Source organism: Rousettus aegyptiacus, unplaced genomic scaffold (assembly GCF_014176215.1).
Source record: "Rousettus aegyptiacus isolate mRouAeg1 unplaced genomic scaffold, mRouAeg1.p scaffold_m13_p_7, whole genome shotgun sequence".
NCBI lineage: Eukaryota > Metazoa > Chordata > Mammalia > Chiroptera > Pteropodidae > Rousettus > Rousettus aegyptiacus.
This window is the reverse complement of record NW_023416310.1, coordinates 8,121,810-8,145,402: the sequence shown is the minus strand read 5'-3', so window position 1 is coordinate 8,145,402 and position 23,593 is coordinate 8,121,810. Positions and strand designations below refer to the sequence as shown.

The window sequence follows — 23,593 nt, the reverse complement described above, 5'->3', positions numbered from 1 at the left end:
CTTAATACCAAGTGAAAAATAGAATTCTCAGGTATCTAAGCGTCTCTTATTGAGTCAAAGACTATTCATTGTTTTGGTTTCAACTATCATAAGTTGAAAATATCTTTAATGTTCTAATTAATATTATCATTAATTAGAATAAAACAAGAAAAAGGGAATTGTTCTTTTCAAATGTGTAATTTCTTAAAATAAAGCATTAAGTTTATATGTGTTGAGTGACTTAAATACATGATACGTAGGACTCCTTGACCCTTGGTTTATTATCAGCTTAGCTATGACTGAACTGAATAATGCTCACTCAGTCTAACCCGAGCTATATTTACAACCACAGGGGCTAAGGGACCCAGGACATTAAATCAGCACTGGGAACTGCTGTCTCTGGGGCAGAAACTTGATTGTGCCAGTGTTTGAGGTGGTTTCCTAGCTCACGGGTTCTTGTTGAATGGATGAATTGGACCATTAGGCTCTATTCTCTAGTCTTATTTAATGATCCCAAAGGCAGGCAGAGTATTTTGAGAAAAAGAGCTCAATAAAAAATGAATAATATAGCACTGCACTGTGTGATGCTATCTATACTGGTTAGATGTGGCAAATCAAACAATTAGAATGAAATGAAAAAATTTGGTTCCTCAGTCACACGAGCCATACTTGACGTGCTCAACAGCCACCTGTAGCTAGTGCAGATAGACATGTTTCCATTGTCACAGAAAGTTCTGTGGGACAGCACTGTAGAAAGAAAGAACTTATCTAGGCACGTTCTGAAAACGCAAACCTGCCTTTAGAGGTCCTGATGGACTCTTCTGCTTGCCTTCCTCAAGGTTAAAAGGGTCAGAGTTTTACTCCACCATTAAAGATAACACCTGGCGTACTTCCGATTTGGCCAGACGGATGTCCCCTCTCCTCTGGCTTCTCATCCTGCCCGTCGCGTGCCCTGTCCATGCAGCTGGGTAGGACATAAAGCGTTGTTAGCACCTCGGTCACACCGCGATAATGTTTATTTTCACATAAGGAGCATTTTTTGAGGATGAAAAGTTCTATGTAACCTTCACATGCTGTATGGATTGTCCCTCTTTCGAGGGCCCGGATGAAGAGTTGGCAAGTTGCTTTTTTAAAACCCTTTCGTTGTCATTAATTCTTTGAATTCCAAAGTTGTGTGTTTAAGGGTCGATTTGGTAAGCTGTTGCTAGCTGGCCCTTGGTAATTACGAACATCTGTTTCAAATTTAAAATTATGAAATAAGTGTTGAGGGAAGACGTCAAATGTTATAAATTTATTTGGGACATCTATTGCCACCTCTTGAAAGCCTTTGAAAATTCAAGCAGAAATCAGTACATTTCCATATTTTTTTTTTACTGTCAATAAATATCTTTGTGTATATGTATATATAGATAGATATACTTAATGAGTCATTTAGCAGGATTTTTAAGTTTTACACTGCATTAATTCCAAAACAGCTCTTTCCAGATTGATAGGATGCAAATGAGGTAAGAATTAAGGCAAACCTAAAAGGCATGCAAATGTAGTACATTTATATTCACTGATAATACAAGCTCTTGTGTGTGGACCACACGGAGGAGCCTAAGACTCCTCTGTGTGTCTGTCCAGTACTATTTTACAGGAAAATGGTGATACGCCTTATAATTAAGTTACATTACCGTGGGGACGGGGGGAGGTCTCAGTGCTACTAATATGTAATCAGGGAGACACGAGCATTACCAAAACATGAACAGGAAATCATATAACTTTTTGCAGCACATTTCTGGCCAGGCTTTAGAGAAGGGGGGTTTTTTATGAAATGATATTACACATATCACATTGTGGAAGGTTTTTTTGTTTTATAATATAAGCTTTTTAAAATTCATTAGCAAATGACATTCTCATGCACACAAGTGTTTCAAACACAAGAAGCAAGTCCATTTATAGGTAGTCCAAGCAATATTTGTGTGCGTGTGCGTATGTGTGTGCGTGTATGTGTGTGTGTGTGTGTAGCTGCAGACCGAATGGAACCTTGAGACTTGTGCAGTCCATAGCCTTGACCTCCGCTCACTTCTGAATGTCACACTGCAGAAGTAATACAATGGAAGGGTCGCTCTTGGCAGCCTCCTTGAACTCATCCAGTGTGATCTGGTCGTCTTTGTTCTTATCCATCTTGCTGAAAATCTTGTCTACCCGCTGCTCGGGCGTGAGGCCATCCTCGTTCATTTTCATCATGATCACAGTGCCCACCATTTTGTAGATGGCCTTGGGGAAACAAGAAGCAGATCGTAAAGTTCCCCTATGATAAGGTAAAAGAATGGAAGATTAACTTCAAAGAACTCCTTAAATGGTTTTAAATAAGAGAGTGACAATACTCAGATGTGTGTGTGTCTTGTGATCATTTGCACAGAGGAGAATTTGGGACGATTCCCAGGTTTCTGGCTGGAGGAAATAGGTAGAAAGTAGCTCCATGGAGAGATCAAGAATCATAGGTTGGAAGCAGGGCTGGGGAGGAAAACAATGGGTTCCGTCTTAAACTCTCTGAGGTGAAGATGAGAGTCAACAAGCACCAGCCCTTGGAGACTTAAGAAAAGGTTAAATGTGGTCCCAACTGAGGAGGAACTTACGATCTGTTAAGACAGCAGGGTGGACCAGTAAAACGTCTGAAGAAGTCGGTGTAGGCAGAGCTGTGGATTCGGGACTTCATGCATAAAGAGTAAGAAGATGGCAGTTGTCCCATTCATTACACACAATTAGTTCTCAGTGGGGACATTTCTTAGGTAGGGATAGTTTTTGCTTAGGAAAGTGCCTTAAAAAAATAAATGCCCATCTACATAAAGACTCGGAGACGGACAATCATGGCAACATTGTTAATAGCCAAAAAGTCTAAACACAGATGCTCATCAGCTGGTAAACAGATTAACAAGAGATGAGACAGCTATACAACTAAGTACTGCTTTTAGCCAAAAGGAATGAAAGAAATCCTACAACTCAGATCAAAAAAGAAGCCAGACGAAGGTCACGTACTTATGTTGTTCATTTCCATTTATGTGACATGTCCGGCAAGACAAACCCATAGAGACAAGGTAGGTCAGTCGCTTCCTGAGTTGGGGTGGGAACGGGCGAGTGGGCACGGGGGAATGAAAATGTGCTAAAATTGGGTGACGGTGATGGTTGCAGACTCTATTAAGTTTACTAAAAATCATTAAATTGCACAGTTAAAGTGGGTGGATTTATAGTCTATAAATTACAATTCAGTGAAGATTTTAAAATGCCAGCTAGAGGATCCACACAGCATCTTTGCCCACAGGGGGCTGGCAGGTCGGTGGGAGGGGCAACACCGGGCAGAGCGGAGCTAAGCCAAGCACCAGAGAAACTGAGTCCCAGGAGGTGTGTGTGCGGCGGGGGGAGGTGGGGGGAGGTCTAGCAACGCAGGAGCGACGTTAAATGCTGACTGTCACTTGACAGGGCCTCGGAGCTTGGGTCTGTGGCTTTTCCCAGAACAGTACTGGTGCAGGGACCACAGACGGGAGAATTCGGGGACGTGGGGACATAGACCTGGGGGTCCGCCTTCTGTGCCCCACAGCCAAGGGCCTGGCCGCGCCCCCGGGGAGCCCCTGAGAGAGCCCGCCCCTCACCTCGATGATCTCCAGCATCTCCACCCGGGTGATCTTGCCGTCGCCGTCCAGGTCGTACATGTTGAAGGCCCAGTTCAGCTTCTGCTCGAAGCTGCCCCTGGAGGTGATGGACAGGGCGCAGATGAACTCTCGGAAGTCGATGGTGCCGTCGCCGTTCTTGTCGAAGGTGCGGAAGGCGTGCTGGGCGAACTTGGAGGCGTCGCCGTAGGGGAAGAACTATAAGGCAGAGCACACGCACACACATTCAGTGTCAGGAGGGGAAGTCGAGGCCGAGGTCTCAGCCAGGACAGGCCGAAAGGCCGCAGCTCCACTCCCGCGGGCGGCACTGGGTGGCCTCCAGGCCACTGTCGGATGGGACGTGACAAGCTCGCCTGTCTGGACAGGGGCTTGGCACAGGGCTCAAGGCCAAGAGCAGGCACGGGGGGTGGGGGGGCTGTCGCTCGGCGCGTCCTCACTCACAGGCACCTCGCTGTCTCCTGTGGGTGAGGCTGGTGACACACGGCTTTCGGGCGGGCGGGTAGCTAGCATCCCTCGTTTGTGGCTTCTCTGGTCACTATCCTACAAGGACAAGGACTAGGGCAGGGAGCAGACTTCTCTCCCCGAACAGAGTGGTGCCAGAGGGAGATTGCCCAGAGCCGGGTTCCCCTGCCGCCAGCTCCCTGTCCCCGGCCCTGTGTTATCTCTGGGTGAGGCTCAACTGTCCGACATCGTTTTAAGGAGACTTTTCTTTTGTAGAACATTTAAAACCCATTAAAAATAGAACATGACTAGGCTTATTTATGAGAGATATAAAGAGGTTTTTTTTTTTTTTTTTTTTTTCTCAAGCTGGTAGTTGGCAAGGGGGCCGTGAGAGACAGGGAATGGACAAAGGAGGAGAAGGACGCCCGGACCCTGGAGAAGGGAGGCCGTGAAGCGTGAGGGTGGCCTCGTCCCCTTCCCTCCCCTCCGCCGCCCCCACCCACACGGCCGGCCGTGCGTCTAGGCCGGTCACCAGCAGCAGGGAGTTCTGACATCTGACCCTCCGTCCCAACAAGGCTACAGGACATTCTCCAGGTGGAGAGTAGAAAACAAGCAAATAAACTTCAACGGCCCCCTCAAAAAAAGCCCAAACCATGAGCTATTTTAAAGCGGATAAGGTAATATGTTTCTGGATGAACACATCTAGCAAATACAAAGTTCAAAGCAGATTCCTGAGGACGGCACTGGTACCCCTGTTCCTCCGCAGGGTTTGTCGCCTGCTCGTGGGACAGGCTGGCAGCGCCCAGCCAGGTGGCCGCTTCCCGCCCCCTGGGGGCCGTACGTCCTGACCTGGGCCCTGCTGCAGAGAGGAAAGGCCCTGCCGCCTCCGCCTTTTGCACCTAGAAGCACAGTGGAGGGGAGATTTCCCTCCAGAAATAAAATACGCATTTGCATGTATTTTAGGCTCCCACACAGGAGGCCCAGGGGAGGGAAGAGCATCGTGGGGTGGGGGTGGGGAGGAGCCAGTGCAGGCTTCAAGTTCAGCAACACCCACGTCCAGACACCAAGATCTGTTCCGGCTACTGTTGCTGCGTAATAAACCACCCCAAAACTTACTGACTTAAAACAACCACGATCATTTTTAATCTCAGACAATAAAAATTGGACAACCACTTCTTTTTTAATCAAACAACTTATCTTTCTGCGGACACGAGGGACAACTTCTCCTTTGTCCCCTCGTCCCCTGAACATGTTATTTCTGCGATCCTCCATTTTTTATTATTCATCAAAACCCACTGAGGTCTTTGTCTCGCCAGGCCCTGACTTACATGCACCTCGCAGTCCCCATGCTCTGGAACTTCCTAACTGATGGCTGACCCAAAGTGTAATTGACAGTGGCCGCATTATCTAGTAAGAGGTGGGACTGGTCTGGGCAGTTTTCCTAAAGCTCAGGATTGAGCGGATGGTTTCAAGGAGGGATGTTATGGAGGCAAAGGTCTTCCTTCCTCTTTCACCTGCTCGGCACGTCTCCCCGGCACCTCGATGGCCACTGGGGGCTTGGGACCCTCACGAAGGGCAGCCAGGTGCTGAGTTTTGAACCAAGCAATTTTGAACTTGGGAATTTCCAAATAGGTAAGTTTGATTCTCACATGCTCTGACCTGTTTTTTCACTCAACACTTCTGACACCGAACACATGTGTTCACCCCAACGCACAGCAACCAATTCTCCAACGCTCCAGATACCACCGGGTGTCCTATATAAATCAGTTCAATTCTGACGCTAACTGGCCAGAGTTAGTTAGCAAAAGCCCCACAGATCAAGGGCTCAGTCCTATAAGGCTGCCCCTACTTTAGATGGCGGTCACATGTCCCAGGTTGCCACCTGAACCTCTGATAGACCTGCTACAAAGTTGAGGGGCTTCCCTCGACCCCCTCTTTTGATCATTTGCTAGAATGACTCATAGAATTCAGGAAGGTACTTTATCTACTATTGCCGGTTTGTTACAATGGTGTAAAAGGTACAACTCAGCAACAGCCCAAGAAAGGAGAGAGGGGTGGGGAGCGTGCAAGGAGCTTCCACGTCCTCTCTGGGCGTGACGCCCAGCACCTCAGCACAGTCACCAACCTGGAGGCTCCCGAGCCCTGTACGTAGTTTAAGGGTTTTTACGGAGGTTTCATGATGTAGGCAGGATCGATTCAGTCATCGGTTCTTGGCGGCTGAACCCAACCTCCGGCCCCACTGCCCTCCCCTGTGGTCAGGGGGGTGGGGACCAGAAGTTCCAACTCTTTAAGTGTGATTTGGTCTTTCCTGTGACCAGCTCCATCGTGAAGCTAACTAGGGGCTCCCAGCCACCGGTCATCTCATTAACATATAAAATATACTGTCATCACGCCAAAGTTTCCAAGAATCTTAGACGCCTTCGTGTCAGGAACCCAGACCGTGCCTTGTGCATGAGTGATCCTCATCTCCCGCTAGGTAGGTGCGGCTTGCTGATAGCTGACATCTTCATCTGGTCAGGGGTCTCGGGCAGAGCTGGTCCCTGTGAAACAGCCTAAGAGCAGAGCAGAGCGAGCCCCTTGGCTGATGCCAAGTCTCCTTAGGGCTGTTTGCCTCCAGCCTTTCCAAATGCACCTCAGGCCATTATTTCTCACCCGTGAAGGTTTCTGGCCGAGTCATGCTTTGCCTCTCTTATTTCTCGCGGCATACTTTTAAGGGATAGCTGACAGCTTTATCTAAAAATAGCTGGGCACCTTAGGTCAGTATATTAAAAATTAATATAGGTCTGAAAATCCTTGAGAAAAAAAATCGATGGTAAATTTTGGGCTGTAGAAGTTACATGTGCTTTACAGAAGGTCTATTTACTGATGTTTATAGCCAACACGCTCACTTTGGAAGAACTGAGGGTGTGCTCAAGAGCCCTCGAACATCTGGAAGGGCTGCTTTCTTTAGAAAATTCATCCTATCACGTTCTGAGTGCTCCGTGTTTTTCCAATCAGGGGAATGTTCCTTCTTTTGATGAGATAATTCAACTCTGGCTGAATCATCGCAGAATAATGAAGCCACACTGCCTTCCGTCTCCTTAGGAAAAAATCAGGGTCTTGAACTCAGAGTCACTTCTCTTGGATAAATATAGTGCCTGAGAAGTGAAAGTATTTTTTTGCATATTGTTGCTTGAAATTGTGTTTACTTTTTAAATTCAGTGTATTTTGCTTCCGACACCTGTATTAAATGTTGCTATGGAAATACTTTCTGGTGGCATTAATAATCTACAAGTTTTTAACATAATAGATAAAAAAACTTTGAAGTTGAAAAATTGCGTGTGTATATATATATGTGTGTGTGTATATATGTGTGTGTGTATATGTATATATATATATATATTTACATATATTTCACTTATATGTTCGTAGCTCAGGCTGTTAACACAAACTATCGCAGACTAGTTGGCTTATTATAAACAACAGAAATTTATTCCTCAGTTCTGGAGGCTGGAAGCCCGGATCAGGTGCCACTGTGGTCAGGTTCTGGTGACAGCCCTTTTCTAGGGTGTAGATGGCCAATTTCTCACTTTGTCCTCAGCAGGTGGAAGGGACAAGGAAACTGGGGGGGAGTCTCTTTTATAAGGGCGCTAATCTATTCTGTGGGTTCCACCTTCATGACCCAAGCACCCCCAAAAGGCCCAACCTCCTAATACCATCACCTTGGGCAGCAGTTTTCAACATATGAACTTGGGGGCGGGGCACTGACATGACTGGTTTGAAAGGAGATAAATTTGGTTATGAAAAAAATTTAGAAACTGTATTCGATGATCTAACATAGCTAGTCTGCAATAAAGTCCCAGTCTCTTTTATTCCAACGCGCATCCACACACACACTTATTTTAAGTCAAGGGTATCCTGAATTTCGCAGCATCACCGAGCAGAGTGGGCCCGCGTTTCCACGGACCGTCTCCGCCTCCCCACTCGGTGATTCCCCTCCAGGCGGGCCCGGCGGGTCCAGGCTTCCTCTGCTTCCCTCCACATCCCGCGTCCTCGTCGACTACCTTTTGGAGTGTGTCACGAAGCGCGTCCCCCGCCCCACCCTTCTGCCTCGGCCGGAGCCCCACGCACGGGCTTGCAGCGGTGTGGCCACAGTCTTCCGTCTTGACTCTGGTCGGCTCCGGTCCAACGCCCGGAGCCTTTGGTGTGCGGTGTCCTTCGGTGTGGCTCAATCTGTGTCATTTCTCTTCGCGAACTCCTTCGCTGGCCCCCAGCCTCAGCCCTCCAGAGGCTCCCGATTGCACAGGTGGAATTCTGAACTCCCGACCCCGCTCGCAATCGCCCCAACCTCCACACGTCTCTCATGTTCCTAGGTGTCCCCAAACGTCCCCTTGCTTTTATAGTTCATGTGCCTCTCCTTTCTCAACCCCATCTCATCTTGCCCACAGAAGAAATCTCACCTTTTCTTTATGTCCAGTTCAAAGGCCCCACCTCCGTGAAACCTTCATCCCTCTGCTGGGTTTGGGCTTCACTTCTTTCTAGATGAATCTTGCCAAACCCTCCGCCTTGGACCATAATAAGTTCTATTCCTGTTTCTGTCCCCCCTGGTCCGTGTGACAATTCGCTCGTTTCTGCACACCCCGAACCACCCAGCTCTCCACTCAGGGCCCCCCCGGGAGAAGCGCCAGGAACGGCCGGCGAGGGTCCGGCGAGGGTCCGGCGAGGGTCCGTGGTCTCACACGTCCGCGTGTGCATCACTGTGTCACGTCCTTCGGCAGCTCACTTTGGTCGGTGAGGCGACAAAAGGCACTAACAAAACGTGTTCCTCCACGTTCCATGAGGGAAGAGAAGCGTGTTCACTACGACTGAACAGTATCGGAAAATATTAAAATACCGCTCATTTAAATGCCAACTCTCCACTCTCAGAATTCCCTGTCTCCTTTCACGGCTTTATTTTTTCTGCAAACGCTGACCACCATACAACATTTTAAACTATTTATTCATGGTCTTTCTTCCGCCATAAGAAACGAAACTCTGTGAGGGCACAGCGCCTAGACTGCCACGCTGTTTTGTCCCCTGTCTAATTGCCACATAGTAGGTGCTCAGTAATTAGTGAATGAATGAGTGAACTATTTTTTTTTGACTCCATGTTTTTCCCAGTAACTGTACACATTCAGCATCTCCCAGAATCTTCAAGACACCCCAAGGGGATGGTTTGGCTCTTGAAAACTTTTTACTTGGTAACAGAGAAGCAGGTCGATAGCATGGAGGTTTAGCACTATCCGTCATTCTTATTTGTTTAGGGGATTATTTATTTAATATCTATTACTGAACTTAAATTTCCAGGCTGCAAAGCCTGTTTGCTCGCCATCGTATCTATAACACATAGCACAGCGCCTGCAGGTGGTAGGTGCTGAATACCATCTTATCGAATGAAGGAAGTTTTGGTGATGCCAACTGCAAGACGACCAGGTGACCAGTTACTGTTACTGAAAACAGCTACCACTTCTTGAACATGTACCATATTCCATCCATCTCTGTCTAATAGAACTTCTTGCGATGAAGGAGATATTCTATAAACCACACTGCTCAAAAAAAAATAGCCGCCAGCCATCTGTGTCAACCTCCGTGTTAGATGCCGGGATTAAAATAGGAAAAACAAAACAAAACAGAACTGCATGGAGCATTGAGGACAGTGGGGGCTGTAACTCTTGAAATGGTACAGGTGTGAATGAAGACCTGAAATTTTTAATATTATTTAACGTCCACGTCAATTTACATGACCACACGTGGCTCGTGGCTTCTGTATCGACTAGTATGGTCTGTGCTATGTCATTAGCTCGACAATATTCCTGTCAAGCAGTTGCCCTCAGCTCCGTTACACGGACAAGGAATTGCGGGCTCAGAAAGGCCCAGCGAACTCTCGTTTCTCTTCCCACTGCGTCAGTCTGCAGCAACGCCAGGCGGAGGGGCAGGGGGCCCTGTTCACGCCCCGCTGAGAACAAGAAGGTACAAAGCAGAAGAAGGTAGACAGGTAGGGAGAGAGATGTCCATCTCCCCATCATTTTTGTTGGAAAGCTTTCGTGACTATCATGCGGCACTGCAGTGGGCTCGGTTCTAAGTCTGCTACTGTGTGTCATTTCATTTATTCTTTATAACATAACTCGCCACTGTAAATCTGCAGTGTGGACAAGGAAACAAGCTATAAAGGTCAAGGCATTTGCAAAGGTTCCTGTCTGTGACAGAGGCAGGAGCTGAATGCGGATAGGTCTGATGATTTCTGCCAAATCTTCCTGTTTCTCTTGATCCAGCATTAGCTGAGGAAATAAACTTAAACCTGCCTCTGATGGAGCAGACGAATTTGTTGCATTATGTAATTCTTAGCTTCCATCACCTCTAACGCTTGAAATCCTCAGCCGCAGGCATCTATCGCCACCTTCCGGCCGCACATGTGTACTGACAGGAAACCACTAACATGCTGCGGAGGGGGTTTTTTTATGACTCATTAAGGCAACAAACATATACCGAGCATCAACCGACTGTGTGTCAAGCACTATTTTAAGTGCTGAGTGAAATAGAAAAAGACATAAAGGATTAAGGCTAGCGGGGGGAGCAGGTATTAATCATCTCCATAAATAAGTATAAATCACACTATGATATATTACAAGTGTACAGAGCCACAAGCAAGAGGAATAGAGATGGCGTAAGTATAAAACTTAAAAAAAAAATTTAGTGTACGGTCCACTCCCACCGCCCTAATAAGCAGGCTGCTGACCATTCGTCATAGCCTAGGAATGGTCTCGGAGTCTGAAACTTTCTGGGCTTACACGAGTCTGGACTTCTCCCGACCGCGATCCACACCCTCACTCTGCACCAGCAAACATGCGGCGGAGAAGCCCCGGAAATGCTTGAAGTCTTCCTCTCCCCAGGCAGACAATAGGAGACTTTGCGGGAATCAACCGGCTCCCTTAGAAGACACTTCCTTACAGACAGTGGGCCAAACCCTGTATTTTTTCCTTCTTGGTTGTGAATATTAAAACGCTTGTTTCCTCTAAGGGGTGGGGAATGACCCCTGACACCTGGTGCTTAATGTGCGCTGTATCATTATTGCCTCTGTACCCCGGGCCCTACCCAGGGCAGCACAGAAGCTGTTTGGGGGCTGCATTAAGAAATGACCTCAAAACACTGCTCATCCCCACATGCAATCTTTCCTCTGCATGATCTTGCTGCCTGTATATCTCATCCTTCCAAAAATGGTGCTAACTTCAGACAAAACATTGCCATATGCTCCTTCAGGATCTCCCGTCTCCCAGTGTCCCTGGTACCTGCTTCATCGGGAGAGAGGATGCAGGTCTTCTAGAGCGGCGGTCCCCAACCTTTTTGGCAGCAGGGACCAGGGCTCCTGTGAGAATCTAACGCTTGGTGATCTGAGGTGGAGCTGAGGCGGTGACGCTAGCTCTGGGGAGCGGCTGCAAACAGATGAAGTTTTTCTTGCTCACCTGCCGCTCACCTTGGGCTGTGCGGCCCGGTTCCTAACAGGCCACAAACAGGTACCATTCTGCAGCCCAGGGGTTGGGGACCTCTGCTTTAGAAGTTCCCTGGCCTGACTTTTGGATGGAGGAGAGAGGTTTGCAGAAGTCTGGCCTTTGCTCACTGTGACAGCCGATGTGCTGTTTCAGAAGGGTGACAGCAAGGCCACGAAGGAGGACGGGCTCCCTCCCATGGCCCAGCTCCTGGCCGCTGCTGAACAGCCCTCAGACCTCGGAATAGATTTCTGCCCATTCGTCTGCCAGACATAGAGCCCACGATGGGATCGGAGAGCAGAAGCATGTTCTCAGGCCCCTCTGCGGCTCCGTCCTGGGGGAGGCTGCCACCCAGACCCTCACAGAACAGTCCCTTTCAGAATATCCTTGCTCAGGCCCATTCTGTTTCCTTTGTTCTGGAATGTCAGAAGCCTATATGGTCTGACTGATGAACCCACAAACATATTCCCTTTCCCGAGGGCAGAGGCTTCTTTATTGTATCCGTGAAATAAGGTGACTGTGCCTCAGAGGTCACCTGCCCTCACCTCCGCTGGAATTAATCAGAGGCCTATCCTCCTGTGGACGACCCGGCTGCGCACCCACCTCTTCAGGCCCCGCGGGAGGGCAGTCAGCACCGTTTCAGGAGTGCCCGACAGGGAGCCAGGTCCTCAGCAGGGCCACGGGCTGCCTCAGCTGGTGCTTTAACAAGGTTCCGACTTGAGGGCCGTTTTTCTGGGGCGAGTGACTGGCACAGGGTGGTACCACTAGGGGCTGGGGCGAGCCACCATCAATCTCAGCTCTGTCTGTGGAACCCGCCTCTGTCCTGTACCAGGCAAGATGGATGCTGAGCTGCGATCCACCTCCCCCACCGGAGGGTCCAGAAGGCTCTGCCTCTCTCTGCCCGGCCCTCCGCTTCTTCCCCCGGACACAGCGCTCCTCCTGCCTGGCTCGCCCTGTGACCACTTCCTGTCTCCATGGTCACCAGCAGGCCAGGCAGGGCCGCAGCAGGCCCGTGGGGAGCCACGCATACCGGCAAGCTACTTCCCAGCACACAGGTCCGCGCTCAGCCCGGGCTCCCCCAGCCGCGGGAAGAACCTGGAGGAGTTTCTGAGGCCCAGGCAGGCTGCGCCCGGGGCGGGCGGATGGGGGCTGTGGAGGGAGGGGGCGACCTGCCGACCAGCCTCCTGGGCCTTGGCCGTGGCCCAGTGCGGGACTCGCGCTTGGTCCTTTCCCCCAGGGCTGCGGGAGAGTGGCATCCTTGAAGGAAAGAGGGGCCCGCCAGAGGCTAACGGGTGGCAGGGGCGGCCCCTGAGCCCGGTCCCGCCCCGCTCTGCGAGGCCGGCTACGTCTCTTATCTCACTGGAGCCTTAGTTTCCTCATCCACAAAATGGGGCAAAAACGATTAATACCTACTATGTGGAACTGCCGTGAGACGTACTGGAGGTGGCAGATGTGGAAGACCTCGGAGGCTGCGAGGAGCTGGGCCCCCGGGTGTCCCGGGCATCCCCCCTGCCTCCTCCCCACTCGAGGCCTCGGTGACACATCCCATGCCCTGCTGCTTACAGACGGCACCTGGGCGAGCAGGTGGGGAGTGGCGGGGTCTCAGCGCACGTGCCCTGGGCTGCCGGCCAAGCTGGCGCCTTGAGGATTAACTGGCATCGGGTTTTGGCTCTAGCTCTTCACGCCCAGGAGGCCTCGCCGGGAACAGGACCCCAGCTAACCGGGCGGCCGCAGCGGCCCCACTGACGGTACGCGCTCTTTGCCTCCTGACTGCTCCCCCTGCGCCCGCTCTCGGGCCTCTGTGGCCCGTTCTCCCTGCAACTCCAGAGGGAAATTTCACACCGAGTTTGCTCCATGTCCACTTTCCATACCCGTGGGAAGGAAGGAAGGAAGCCGCCCCCAGGCCTGCGGGCCCTTCCAGGCCTGGCCTGCCTCCGCGTCCAGTTTCCTTCCCGCTCCCCGGCTTCCTCCACCCCCCAAGACCTCGCTGTGCCCCCACAGTCGCGCGGATCCCTTTGTCTGCAACGTGCCTCCTCCGCCTCGACCCAGTTAACTCTCATTCATTCCTCCGACCTTGACTGAGCCTTCGTTTTCTCAGAAAGACTTCTCTGAGCCTGGGTCAGACCCCCCACCACAAACACGCACATAACCTAGTCCTGCCCTTGGCAACACCCATCGTAAGTGCGAAGAAACGTTCATGGGATTCCTTGATGAATGCCTTTCTCCCTTAGTGGACTCTAAGCGACATGTTTGTCCCCGGCCGTATTCCCTGGCGCCTAGTACACGGCCGGGCGCGAAGAAGGCGCTCAATTATTAACTATCCATTAACGAGTGACTCAGCAGTGCAGGTCTTCTTCAAGTCCTAGGGGACCGCAGCACGTCCGCCGATGACCACTGGCAGGGCCGGGATGTGTTCTGACGGCCGTCTTCACTCGCTATGCTGAAGGAGTCTCAGCGCTTGGCCTGAAAACTTGTCAGTCCCGTCACTGCTTCAGCGGGTGATTCATGAGGGTATGAGTCAGCCCCACAGCAGTACATGCACTGGGTCACGTGGCCGGGAAGAAAGGAGAGACACCTCTCCTTAATTAGAAACGGTGAGTCCAACAACTACTTCCTGCCAGAGTGTTCATTCAACAGCTACTCACAGCCTAGCGGGTGCCAGGCTCTCTGCTGAGCTCTGTGTGGGCAGGAGGCAGGGGGAGGAGGATAAGAGTAAAACTCTAGACCTGGCACCTGGGCTGCGGCAGACCTAAAGGCTCGGATTGGAGGGCTGGAGGGCGGGTGCGGCTGAACCCGAGCCGAGCCGCCTTCCACGCGCGCGCTCTCTGGGAGGAGCCTAAAGACACGCCCACCCTCCTCCACCCCACGGGGGTGGGGGCGGGGCGCCCAGATCCTGAGCTCCCTTCTCAGAGCTGCCCCTTCACGTCCTCCGGGTGACAATGCCCGGTTTCCACAGTCATGGCTCCCTCAGGACTCCAGGCTTTATTACGAGGCAACCTCTATTCACTCGTGGTTCTTATATAACCACATCTATTCGAGAAGAAAATTAGTCCTAAATTAAATTTCTAGAGAAGGGGATTTTGATTCTTGGGACAGGGGGAAGCAATTTTCACCTATGTCTAGACTAGGTCCCTCTATGCATACCGAGCCCAGCTACATTGCCCCCAAAGGTCATGAACTCCCAGAGAAGTTCCATTCTGTTTTTGTAGAAAACTACATCCTTAACCAAAACACCTGCAGCCCCTGCTGCTGGCAGGTCTTAATTTCGAGAATACATTTCGAAGGGTGACTGCGCCTCTGTCTCTATGTAACATCTCCATCTCTGTCTCCGTCTCTGTCTCTGTCTCTGTGGCTATCTCTATTGGATCTGACACAGACCCCGAAGGATACTCCTCGGTTACTCAGACTTTGCAATCCAATGAACTCTCTCTACTTCTGCCCAATACCCAATTCACATTACAAATCGAATCAATGGCAGCTTGATATGGGCCAGGTGGCTCCCTCCAGTACTTCTCTCGCTGACTAATTTTGAGCCACCAACGTAAATCAATCCACTGTTAGCACTTATTACAAAGCAGGAGGTCACCAATAGTAAACTACACTCTGGAAATTGTCATAAGGTTCTATTTAAAGCCAGTCTGCTAGAATAGAAACAATATTGTTTTACCAGTTTAAAAAGGAACTCATTTTTGAAGCCAGGGAAGGGGTGAGGATCTTGAAGGTGCTTGGTAGAAGGTGCGTGGCCTTGGCCTTAGGGGAACCTGGAAAAGGACTTCTTACCTGGTATTCTCTTCCGTTATTTCAACCGAAGTGGGTAGAACGGCAGATCTGCAACCGTTTCCGAAACTGGTTATCTATTTCATCTCCCCACTTCTAGAATAAAGTGGTCTATTCGAGATCGATTCCCTTTTCACCCCTACGACCGGCTCACTTCACAGCATCACAGAGACAACGTGAGAACGTGCAGCCTGGCTGCCTTCCAGTCAGAATCCTACCCCCATGCCACTGGCCACCGGGCCTGCCTGCCAGCCCTGGCGAGGGAGCGCTGGCCCGCACGGCCGGTGGCGGTGACAGCAGTGACATGTCCTGCGCTAGGGGCGTTCTGTCTGCGGAGGTCGAGCGTGTTTGTGAGAAAGGAACACATTTGGAGCGACGGCCCCAGACGATGTGCCCTCCATTTCCTGGAAAGGAGGACTCTTCCCCCCAACTCTAAAATGCCCCCCCCAAATTTGTGACTGTCCACCACTATTGACAATAACTTCTACCCAAATCGTTCCAGGCCCACGTCGCCCCGTCTTTGTCACCAGCGGTATAGGGAAAGGTCTGGCTGCAGACCAAGGAACAAAGGAAACAGGTCGTGTCGAGAAGTGAGGGTGGTATGACCCACGGTGAGCGGTGACCACTGTGGGCAGATGCGCCTGGGACCAAACACCAGCTCTGCAGTTTGTTCATGGGGGACCTTGGGCAAATGGTTTTCAATTTTTTTCAAAGATTTATTTTGTTTATGTATTAAAAAAAAAAATGGGCAGGGGAACAATTGGTTGCCGGGCTGGGCATCTTTGGGGAGGACAAAGGAATTGAGTCGGGAAGCCTGGGATTGGGTACCAGCTCTAGTGGAGAGGAGTGTGTCCACAGGGGCAGTGGGTTACCTCCTCTGGATGGACCTGGCGACGGTACCGTGAGGGTGAACCCGGTGCTTGGAATGACTCCCGCATAGTGCTTGGCTCGTAGTAGGTACTTGGCAAATGAAAGACTATATTATTGTTGTTATTATTTTGTGCTTCAGCAAGGCTGTATTCTGTATGTGCCAGGAATATAAAAATGGTAGAATACTGGAAAAATAAAATAAAGGAAATGATTTTACTTAATTTTTTTTATGGAAAAACTATATCAAGCAATCAAGCAATACTTAGCTACGATGTGCCCCCACTGTGTGCCAGATGCTGGGCGAGGTGCTGAGAGAGATGCAGAAAAGCATAAACGTGGCCCAGGATTTCAGTCTGGTTAGGGAGGAGACACAGAGGCGCCCCCAAAGCTAATTAGCGCTGCAAGGCAGCCAGGGATGGGCGCGCTGGCCCCACCTTGCAGGATGTGTAGGGTGCATCCTGGTGTATCTGCATCTTCTTTGTATTATCTTCAAGCCCATCTAGAACCCAGGTCAACCAGAGTCCAAATTTAGTCAAATTTGGGGCCCCCCTTTCCCCTCCAGGACAGTGGAGACGGTATATCCTCCTCTCCTCTGCCAATCAGGGTTAGCGGTTGGATGGAAAGACCAGACCAGACCCCTGGAGCAGATACGTGCAGAAAATGCCCAGCTCCCTATGTGCTGGACCCTGCTGGGCTCCAGAGGCCGGATCCAGAAGGGAATTGCAACGTAGAGTCTAGGCCCTGCCCGTGAGAGGATGAGGGTTTATTCAGGAAGGGCCAAGAGTCAGAACTCAGGAGCACAGAGAGCAAGACGACGAAACCCACACGAAAGGGCGCCAACCCAGGAGTCAAACCCCAGCGTTTCTCACCCTCCCTGTGGAACCTCAGACAGAACCTGCCACACATTCCCTGGAAGGAGCAAGCCCTCCTCCCGCCCATCACAACCCTCTGACCTCGGCGCCGCTGCTGGCCCCGTCACAGGCCATGTGTCCAGGATCAAGTAGCTGGTCAGTGGCAGAGTCTGAACTCGTTTGGGTCGAAAGGCTACACGCGGAGCCTCCAAGCTACACACACACACCTCTGATCCAGGAACCGGGACACCGGAAAGGGCTAAATCTGCCTCTAACCCGCACCACGCGCTCACAGGAGACCACCGAGTCAGACAGAGGCAGCAAAGACGCCGCGGGTGAGGTCGGCGGTTCTCCAGACGCCCCCGCTGGGCCATGGTGCCCAGCGACTGCTTCGCGGCCGTGGGCTTTGGCCAGAGCCGAGGGTTCTCGACTTAACTGCTCAGCGCAGACCAGGGTGGTGGGTGGTTACGTGGGACATCACCTGCGAAGGTGCTACATCGACCGTAAGGACAACAAAGGACATTCTTCCGAAGCCGAGAGTCCACCGCGAGCTCGGCGCCAGGCCGGACAGCACAGGGCCAACGCCGTCCCGCTGCCGCTGTGGGAGCCCGACCCGACTCGGCTCCTGTGCCGGACCAGCCCCTGGGCGGCTTGTTAAAATGCACATTCTGATTCGGCGGGTCTGGGATGGGGCCGCGGGGTCTCTAACCCACCCCCTCAGGATGCGGAAGATGCTGGTCGAAGGACCGCGGCTCAGGAAGCAGCAACACGGACCCGGGCGTCTGAGATTGGGAGGAGGAAGCCAGAGGCCTGCAGAGCGGCGGGGAGGCCCGCTGGAGCACGTGCGGCAGGAGGTAAGGAGGCACGGCGTGTCTGCGGGGTGCTGGGGGGCAGCCTGCACGAGGCGGCGCAGAAACAGAAAGCAAGCAGGGCCAGCTGGGGAGATGGCCAGTGGGTCCGCCGAGCCTGCCTGGGGTGGGGGCGAGCGGCCGGCGGACAGAGGGGCTGGTGGGTTATACACCGGAAGAGGGGGCAGTCTGGACTCCTGGCTGGGAAGCTGTGCTCTCACGTGTCCGTATGTATCGCTCTGAAGAGAAAGCAGAGGAAGCCTTGGGACAGGCTCCCAGGGGCTCCCTCCACCGGCTCTGGAATAAAGAGGCTGAGCTCCCTCCAGGCCTTCCCCGGAGCGGAGAGGAGGGAGGGGCGGGGAGGCCACGCTGCGCAGGAGGCGCAGAAGTACCAACCGGTACTTACAAGATAGCCACAGGGATGTGCAGAACAGCTCAGGGAATGCGGTCAATAATATCGTGATCACTGTGCCTAGTGCCAGGTGGGTGCTAGGCTAACCCAGGGGATCACATCGTAAATTATGTCAGCGTCTAATCACTATGCTGTACACCCGACACTAATATAAGATAATACTGAATGTCAGCTCTAATTGAAAAATAAAAATGATAAAAACAAAACGAAGTCATCCTCATACTGAAAGATTTCCAAAGGGGGTAACGAAAAGAACAGGCATCCAGCCCTGGGTAGGGGCGAGGACGTGGGGTCCGCGGTCAGGGTCTCCGGGTGATGCCTGGAGCATCAGAATCCTTTCTCCTCCCAATGCCTCAGTTTCTCTGCCTGGAAATGGGGAGATTAAACCAAATGGCTTAAAGCTCCTCATTCCGGGTTTCGCTTCCTGTGGTTCTACCACAAGAAAGGCAGGCATATTAGGACTGCGGAAGCATGGTCCCCACGCAAGGCAGATTCTGACCTCCCCAGAAAGGGGCCCCATCTGCCAGAAGGACACTGGGAGCCCCAAATGAGAGCCACAAGGTCATTTGAAATTTTCTAATAACTGTATTTCAAAAAAGGTAAGAAAACACAAGTGGAATTTATTTTGATAATTCTCATTTTATCTAACGCACTGTATTCAAAACACATCGCGTTGTATCGTCTCACATGGAATCAATATTAAACTCATTAATGAACTATTTTACCTTTTTTTCTGGCTAAGTCTTTGAAATCGGTGTAAACGTCATACTGACGGCACATCTCAGCTCCCACTGGCCACATCCTGAGTGCTCGTGGCCCATGGCTATGAAACCGTGCAGCTCTGGACAGTGTGTAGAATGCAAAAGAATGTTTTAATTACCCAAACTCTAGAAACACGGGTTATCGCTATCAGTGAACTTGAGGAATACGGACGCACCACAGCGTGAGTGTCTGCGTGGTCAGGGCAGCTTGTGCGCCCGCCGGGAGGGCACTGAGCCTCTGAGAAGAAGCTGCACCTTTCAGCGCTAGACACTCGTTCTTCTTCCCGCCCTCAGACACACTGGGCTTCCAGGCCAGCGAGTGGCCAGATGGTGTGGCCTCCGGCTTGCGCGTGGGGCTCGGAACAGCTGCGTGGATCCGCGCCCCCATTTCGAATCTGGGTGTCTAACGCCCTCATGCTTAGCTAACATCTTCCATCTCCCCAAACCCTGGCCTGTGCACCTGCATCCCGGGTACCACATGCCAGGCAGGGTGCGGTGCTCACCTTGGCTTTATACGATATTTCTGAAATGTCACTCCAGCAAATCCCGACCTCCAGCCCAGAGAGAAGTCGGTGTATGTTTTCCTCTGTGGAGTGATCGGGCAGACAGTTTGGCTTAGAGAATGGTTGAGGGCTCTGGAGCTCTGGTGATGGTGGCATTAAACCCTGGCTCCACTTCTAAAGTGTCCTGTGGCCTTGAGCAGGGCACTGGGTGCGAAAAGACTGGTCCCAGAAGAGGTTAAGGTAATGGCTTACGTAAGCATTTTGTACAGTGCCTGGCTCATAGAAGAAACTCAAAAAAATGTAGCTTTTACCTCCTCTCCTTGACCTCAGGACCATGGACATCCATGTTTTGGAGTCTACATCACAGTTTGAGCCATCTGTAACAACGAGGAACCTCCATCCCATGGAAGTGTAATTGACCACACATCGAATGGCACCCATGTGCTAGACATCGTTCTAAGTCTCTTTACCTGTTTTAACTTAATTCCTGCAACAGTCCTATCAGGTAGGGCTCATAGGTGAGGAGGCTGAGTCACAGAGAGGTAAAGCAACGTTCTCAAGGTCACGCGGGAAATGGCAGAGCTGAGATGTGAACCTGGGAAGTCTACCTGCAGAGCCTTGGCGCTGATGCTTGGACTCGCTGTCGTACCTGAGGCAGGACTCTCAGCGGAGGAGACTTGACCTTTAAGCTCTGAAGACAAGAGCTGCAAACCAGGGTGGAAGCTTTTAGCTATAATGGTGACTCAAACCCAGATCCTGCCACGGCAGATCCCATCAGCAGACATGTATGAATTTTCGCGTTTTGCCAGCCACCTGTTATGGGCCGTCCCAGCAGCTTCCCCATCGCCCATGGCTTTCTGTCGACAGTCTGCTTGCTGGAGCATCACTCCCAGCAGGCCCCTGGGGTTCCTGGCGCAGCACCAGAGTCCCAACTGCGGGCTCTGGAGTGTCCCTCCGGCGGCTGCACAGACAGCTCCTCAGCTCAAGGTCCCCCCGTGGCCCCTTCCCCTCCCGTGGGGCACCTGTGGTTGCAGCAGCCAGAGGCGTTTAATTCCCAGCTCTGCCCCACAGCTTGTTGCTAAGCAGCTGGTGCAGGATGAGAGGTGTGGAAGGAAACCCTCCCGGTGACAAAAACAAACTCTCATGTGCCCAGAGCTGCATGCGCGTGTGCGTGTGCGTGTGCGTGTGCGTGTGTGTGTGCGCGCGCACCTGCAGGAGCTGGGGGCTGTGCCTCCCTCCCTCTCAGGCCCAGCTGCCAGCCAGAACTCCCTTGTCCCCCCCGCAGGACCCCAGGACCACAGAGGAAGAGTGACGCACAGATGGAGGACGGAGCCGCATGACTCCAAGCACGGAGGTGAAATCATGTCCTCTTCCTTGGTAGTTGTGTTCCCAGACAAACCAAAACAAATACACAGAAACCGCCATCTTCCTCTCCCGGCTCCTACCTGAGAACCTCATTCCTGCTCGGCTGATGCTAATTTCCATGCAGAGGAGAAATGAGGAGGACAGGGGGGACCCCAGTAGGTCTTTACCACGGACTCATTTTTTCCATATATGCATTGGAAGCATCTTCCCTGGCCTGGGCAATGACACACATGGTCATTTGATCTGTTATTCCTTCCCTGAAGGATGTGTTGAGAAGTCCCCAAATGCAAAGGCTGGGACGGGAGAGACGGAAGTGTGGACTACCCACTCTCCAGGTCAACTGCAATACAAAGCCAGCCTCTGGTCTTGCCAAGAGCCTTTCAGTAATCTATAGGGCCTGGTGTGAAATGCAAATGTGGGCCCCTTGTTAAATGGTTATCGAGAATTTCAAGGTGGACTCCCCTTCAACTCAACAACAACAAAACAAGCAATCCAATTAAAAAATGGGCAGAAGACCTGAAGAGATACTTCTCCAAAGAGGAAATACAGATGGCTAACAGACATATGAAAAGATGCTCAAGGTCGCTAATTATCAGAGAAATGCAAATTAAAACCACAATGAGATATCACCTCATAGCTGTCAGAATGGCTATCATCAACAAATCAAAAAACAGCAAGTGTTGGCGAGGATGCGGAGAAAAGGGAACCTTCATACACTGTTGGTGGGATTGCAAATTGGTACAGCCGCTATGGAAAACGGTATGGAGGCTCCTCAAAAAATTAAAAATGGATATGCCTTCTGACCCAGCAATTGCACTTCTGAGTATTTATCCAAAAGAAACCAAAACAATAATTCGTAAAGATCTATGAACTCCAGTATTCATGGCAGCACAATTTACAATAGCCGAGATATGGAAGCAACCTAAATAACCATCAACAGACGATTGGATAAAGAAGTTATATATATAACTTCTTTCTTTATATATACTATGGAATATTACTCAGCTATTAAAAAAATGAAATCCTACCATTTGCAAAGACATGGATGGACCTAGAGGGCATTACGTTGAGTGAAACAAGTCAGACAGAAAAAGATAAATATGATATGATTTCACTTATTTGCAGAATCTAAAGAACAAAAAGAACAAACTAATCAAAAATAGATTCACAAATATAGTGGACAATTTGGTGATGGCCAGAGGGGAGGAGGATTGGGGAGCTGGGAGAATGGGGTGAAGGGTAAAGGAAATACAAATTAGTAGTTGATAGCTGGGCACAGGGAGCCTAGAAGAGGGAATGCAGTCAGCATTAACATGATGGAGGGCTAGGGGAGGGAGGGAGCAATTGGGGGGATCAGGATGCTGACCTTTCATCACTGTGCTGATCGGTTTGTATGTCTGTCCCCAACTCTGCCACGAGGTCCTTGAGGGAAGGGTAATGCCTGACCCATTTATGTGTCCCTAGTGCTTGGGGCACAGTGGGTAACTCAACCGACAGCTCTCGATCGCCTTCCTCAGTGAAGGTGGCCCTCTACGGGATCTGTCATATTCGGTTCTTTCCTTATTTTACATTAAATTAATCAAGATGTTTTTACATGTTGATTTCCACATTCCTTCCATAATTCTCCTCCAAAGAATGATCGCTTTGATGTATAGCCGAAGGAAACTTAGAGTTGATATTTTGTAAAAAGCACTTTTCATTTCATGAAAATAGCAATATTTTTTCTGACTACAAAGATAAACCCATTTATATATATAAAAAAAATTAAAACATAGCAATTAAGAAATAATGACCCCCCAAAACACTAGTTAGAGACAGCCATTACTTACAGTAACATTGTTCATGCATTGACTCAACAAATATTTATTGAGCATTGACTATGTTTCATGCGTTGGGGATATTGCAGTGATTGCTTTCCTTCATTCTAGTCATTGATGATATATGTGCCTATTGATTACATGATTGCACGTGCACGCACACACACACGCATGTATGTTTACAATTTCCAACTAGATTTATTCATTTAGTAATAGGTCATGAAGATTTTTTCATGCCACTCGCTTTCAACATATGACCCTATTTTTTACGACTCTATATTTTCTATAATTCGTTTAATCAAATATTAACTCTTAGACAATTGTTTAAAATTTCACTGTTATCAATACCTTGGTAAAATTATTTTTGTTCATTAAATTGTTCTGATTCACTCCTGAAATAGATCGCAGATGAAGCGTACACGCATTTTCACTCTGATGCATATTGCCGAATGACTCCGACAGTTAATCAGGGTTCGTTTGTCCTACATCCTTGACAATGTTGGGTGTTAGCGCTTTCCCTAATCTCTCCTCTGATAGAAGGAAAATAACGCCTCATTATTATTTGAGCATTTTTTCCATCTCTCTGATTTTTAGTGAGGGTGAATATCTTTTGTAGTTCTTTTGGGAAAATCATAAGTGAGCTTGATTATAATTTTTTTCTGCACAGAAGTTTATATTTTTAGGTAAAGCCCATCGGTATTTTTCTAAATGGCTTCCGGTTTTGGTGTCATTTGTTGAAAGGCCTTCCCCACGCCAAGATGCAGAGTATCCCCTATTATTTTCTCCTCTCTCCCTCCCCCTTTCTCTCCATCCC

The 23,593-nt window shown here is 50.2% G+C and overlaps 1 protein-coding gene across 1 annotated transcript in view; it reads right to left on the bottom strand.

Moving 5' to 3' along the window:
* Window positions 1-980: 980 nt before the first annotated feature.
* The window catches only part of VSNL1 (visinin like 1), an 81,071-nt gene continuing 58,458 nt past the window's right edge, over window positions 981-23,593 (bottom strand). The window contains exons 3-4 of the mRNA XM_016153890.2: window positions 3,615-3,830; window positions 981-2,241 (exon numbers count right to left, since the gene is read on the bottom strand). Of these exons, the coding sequence (XP_016009376.1) occupies window positions 2,044-2,241; window positions 3,615-3,830 (414 nt within the window). The 3' untranslated portion in view covers window positions 981-2,043. The remainder of the gene's footprint in view (window positions 2,242-3,614; window positions 3,831-23,593) is intronic.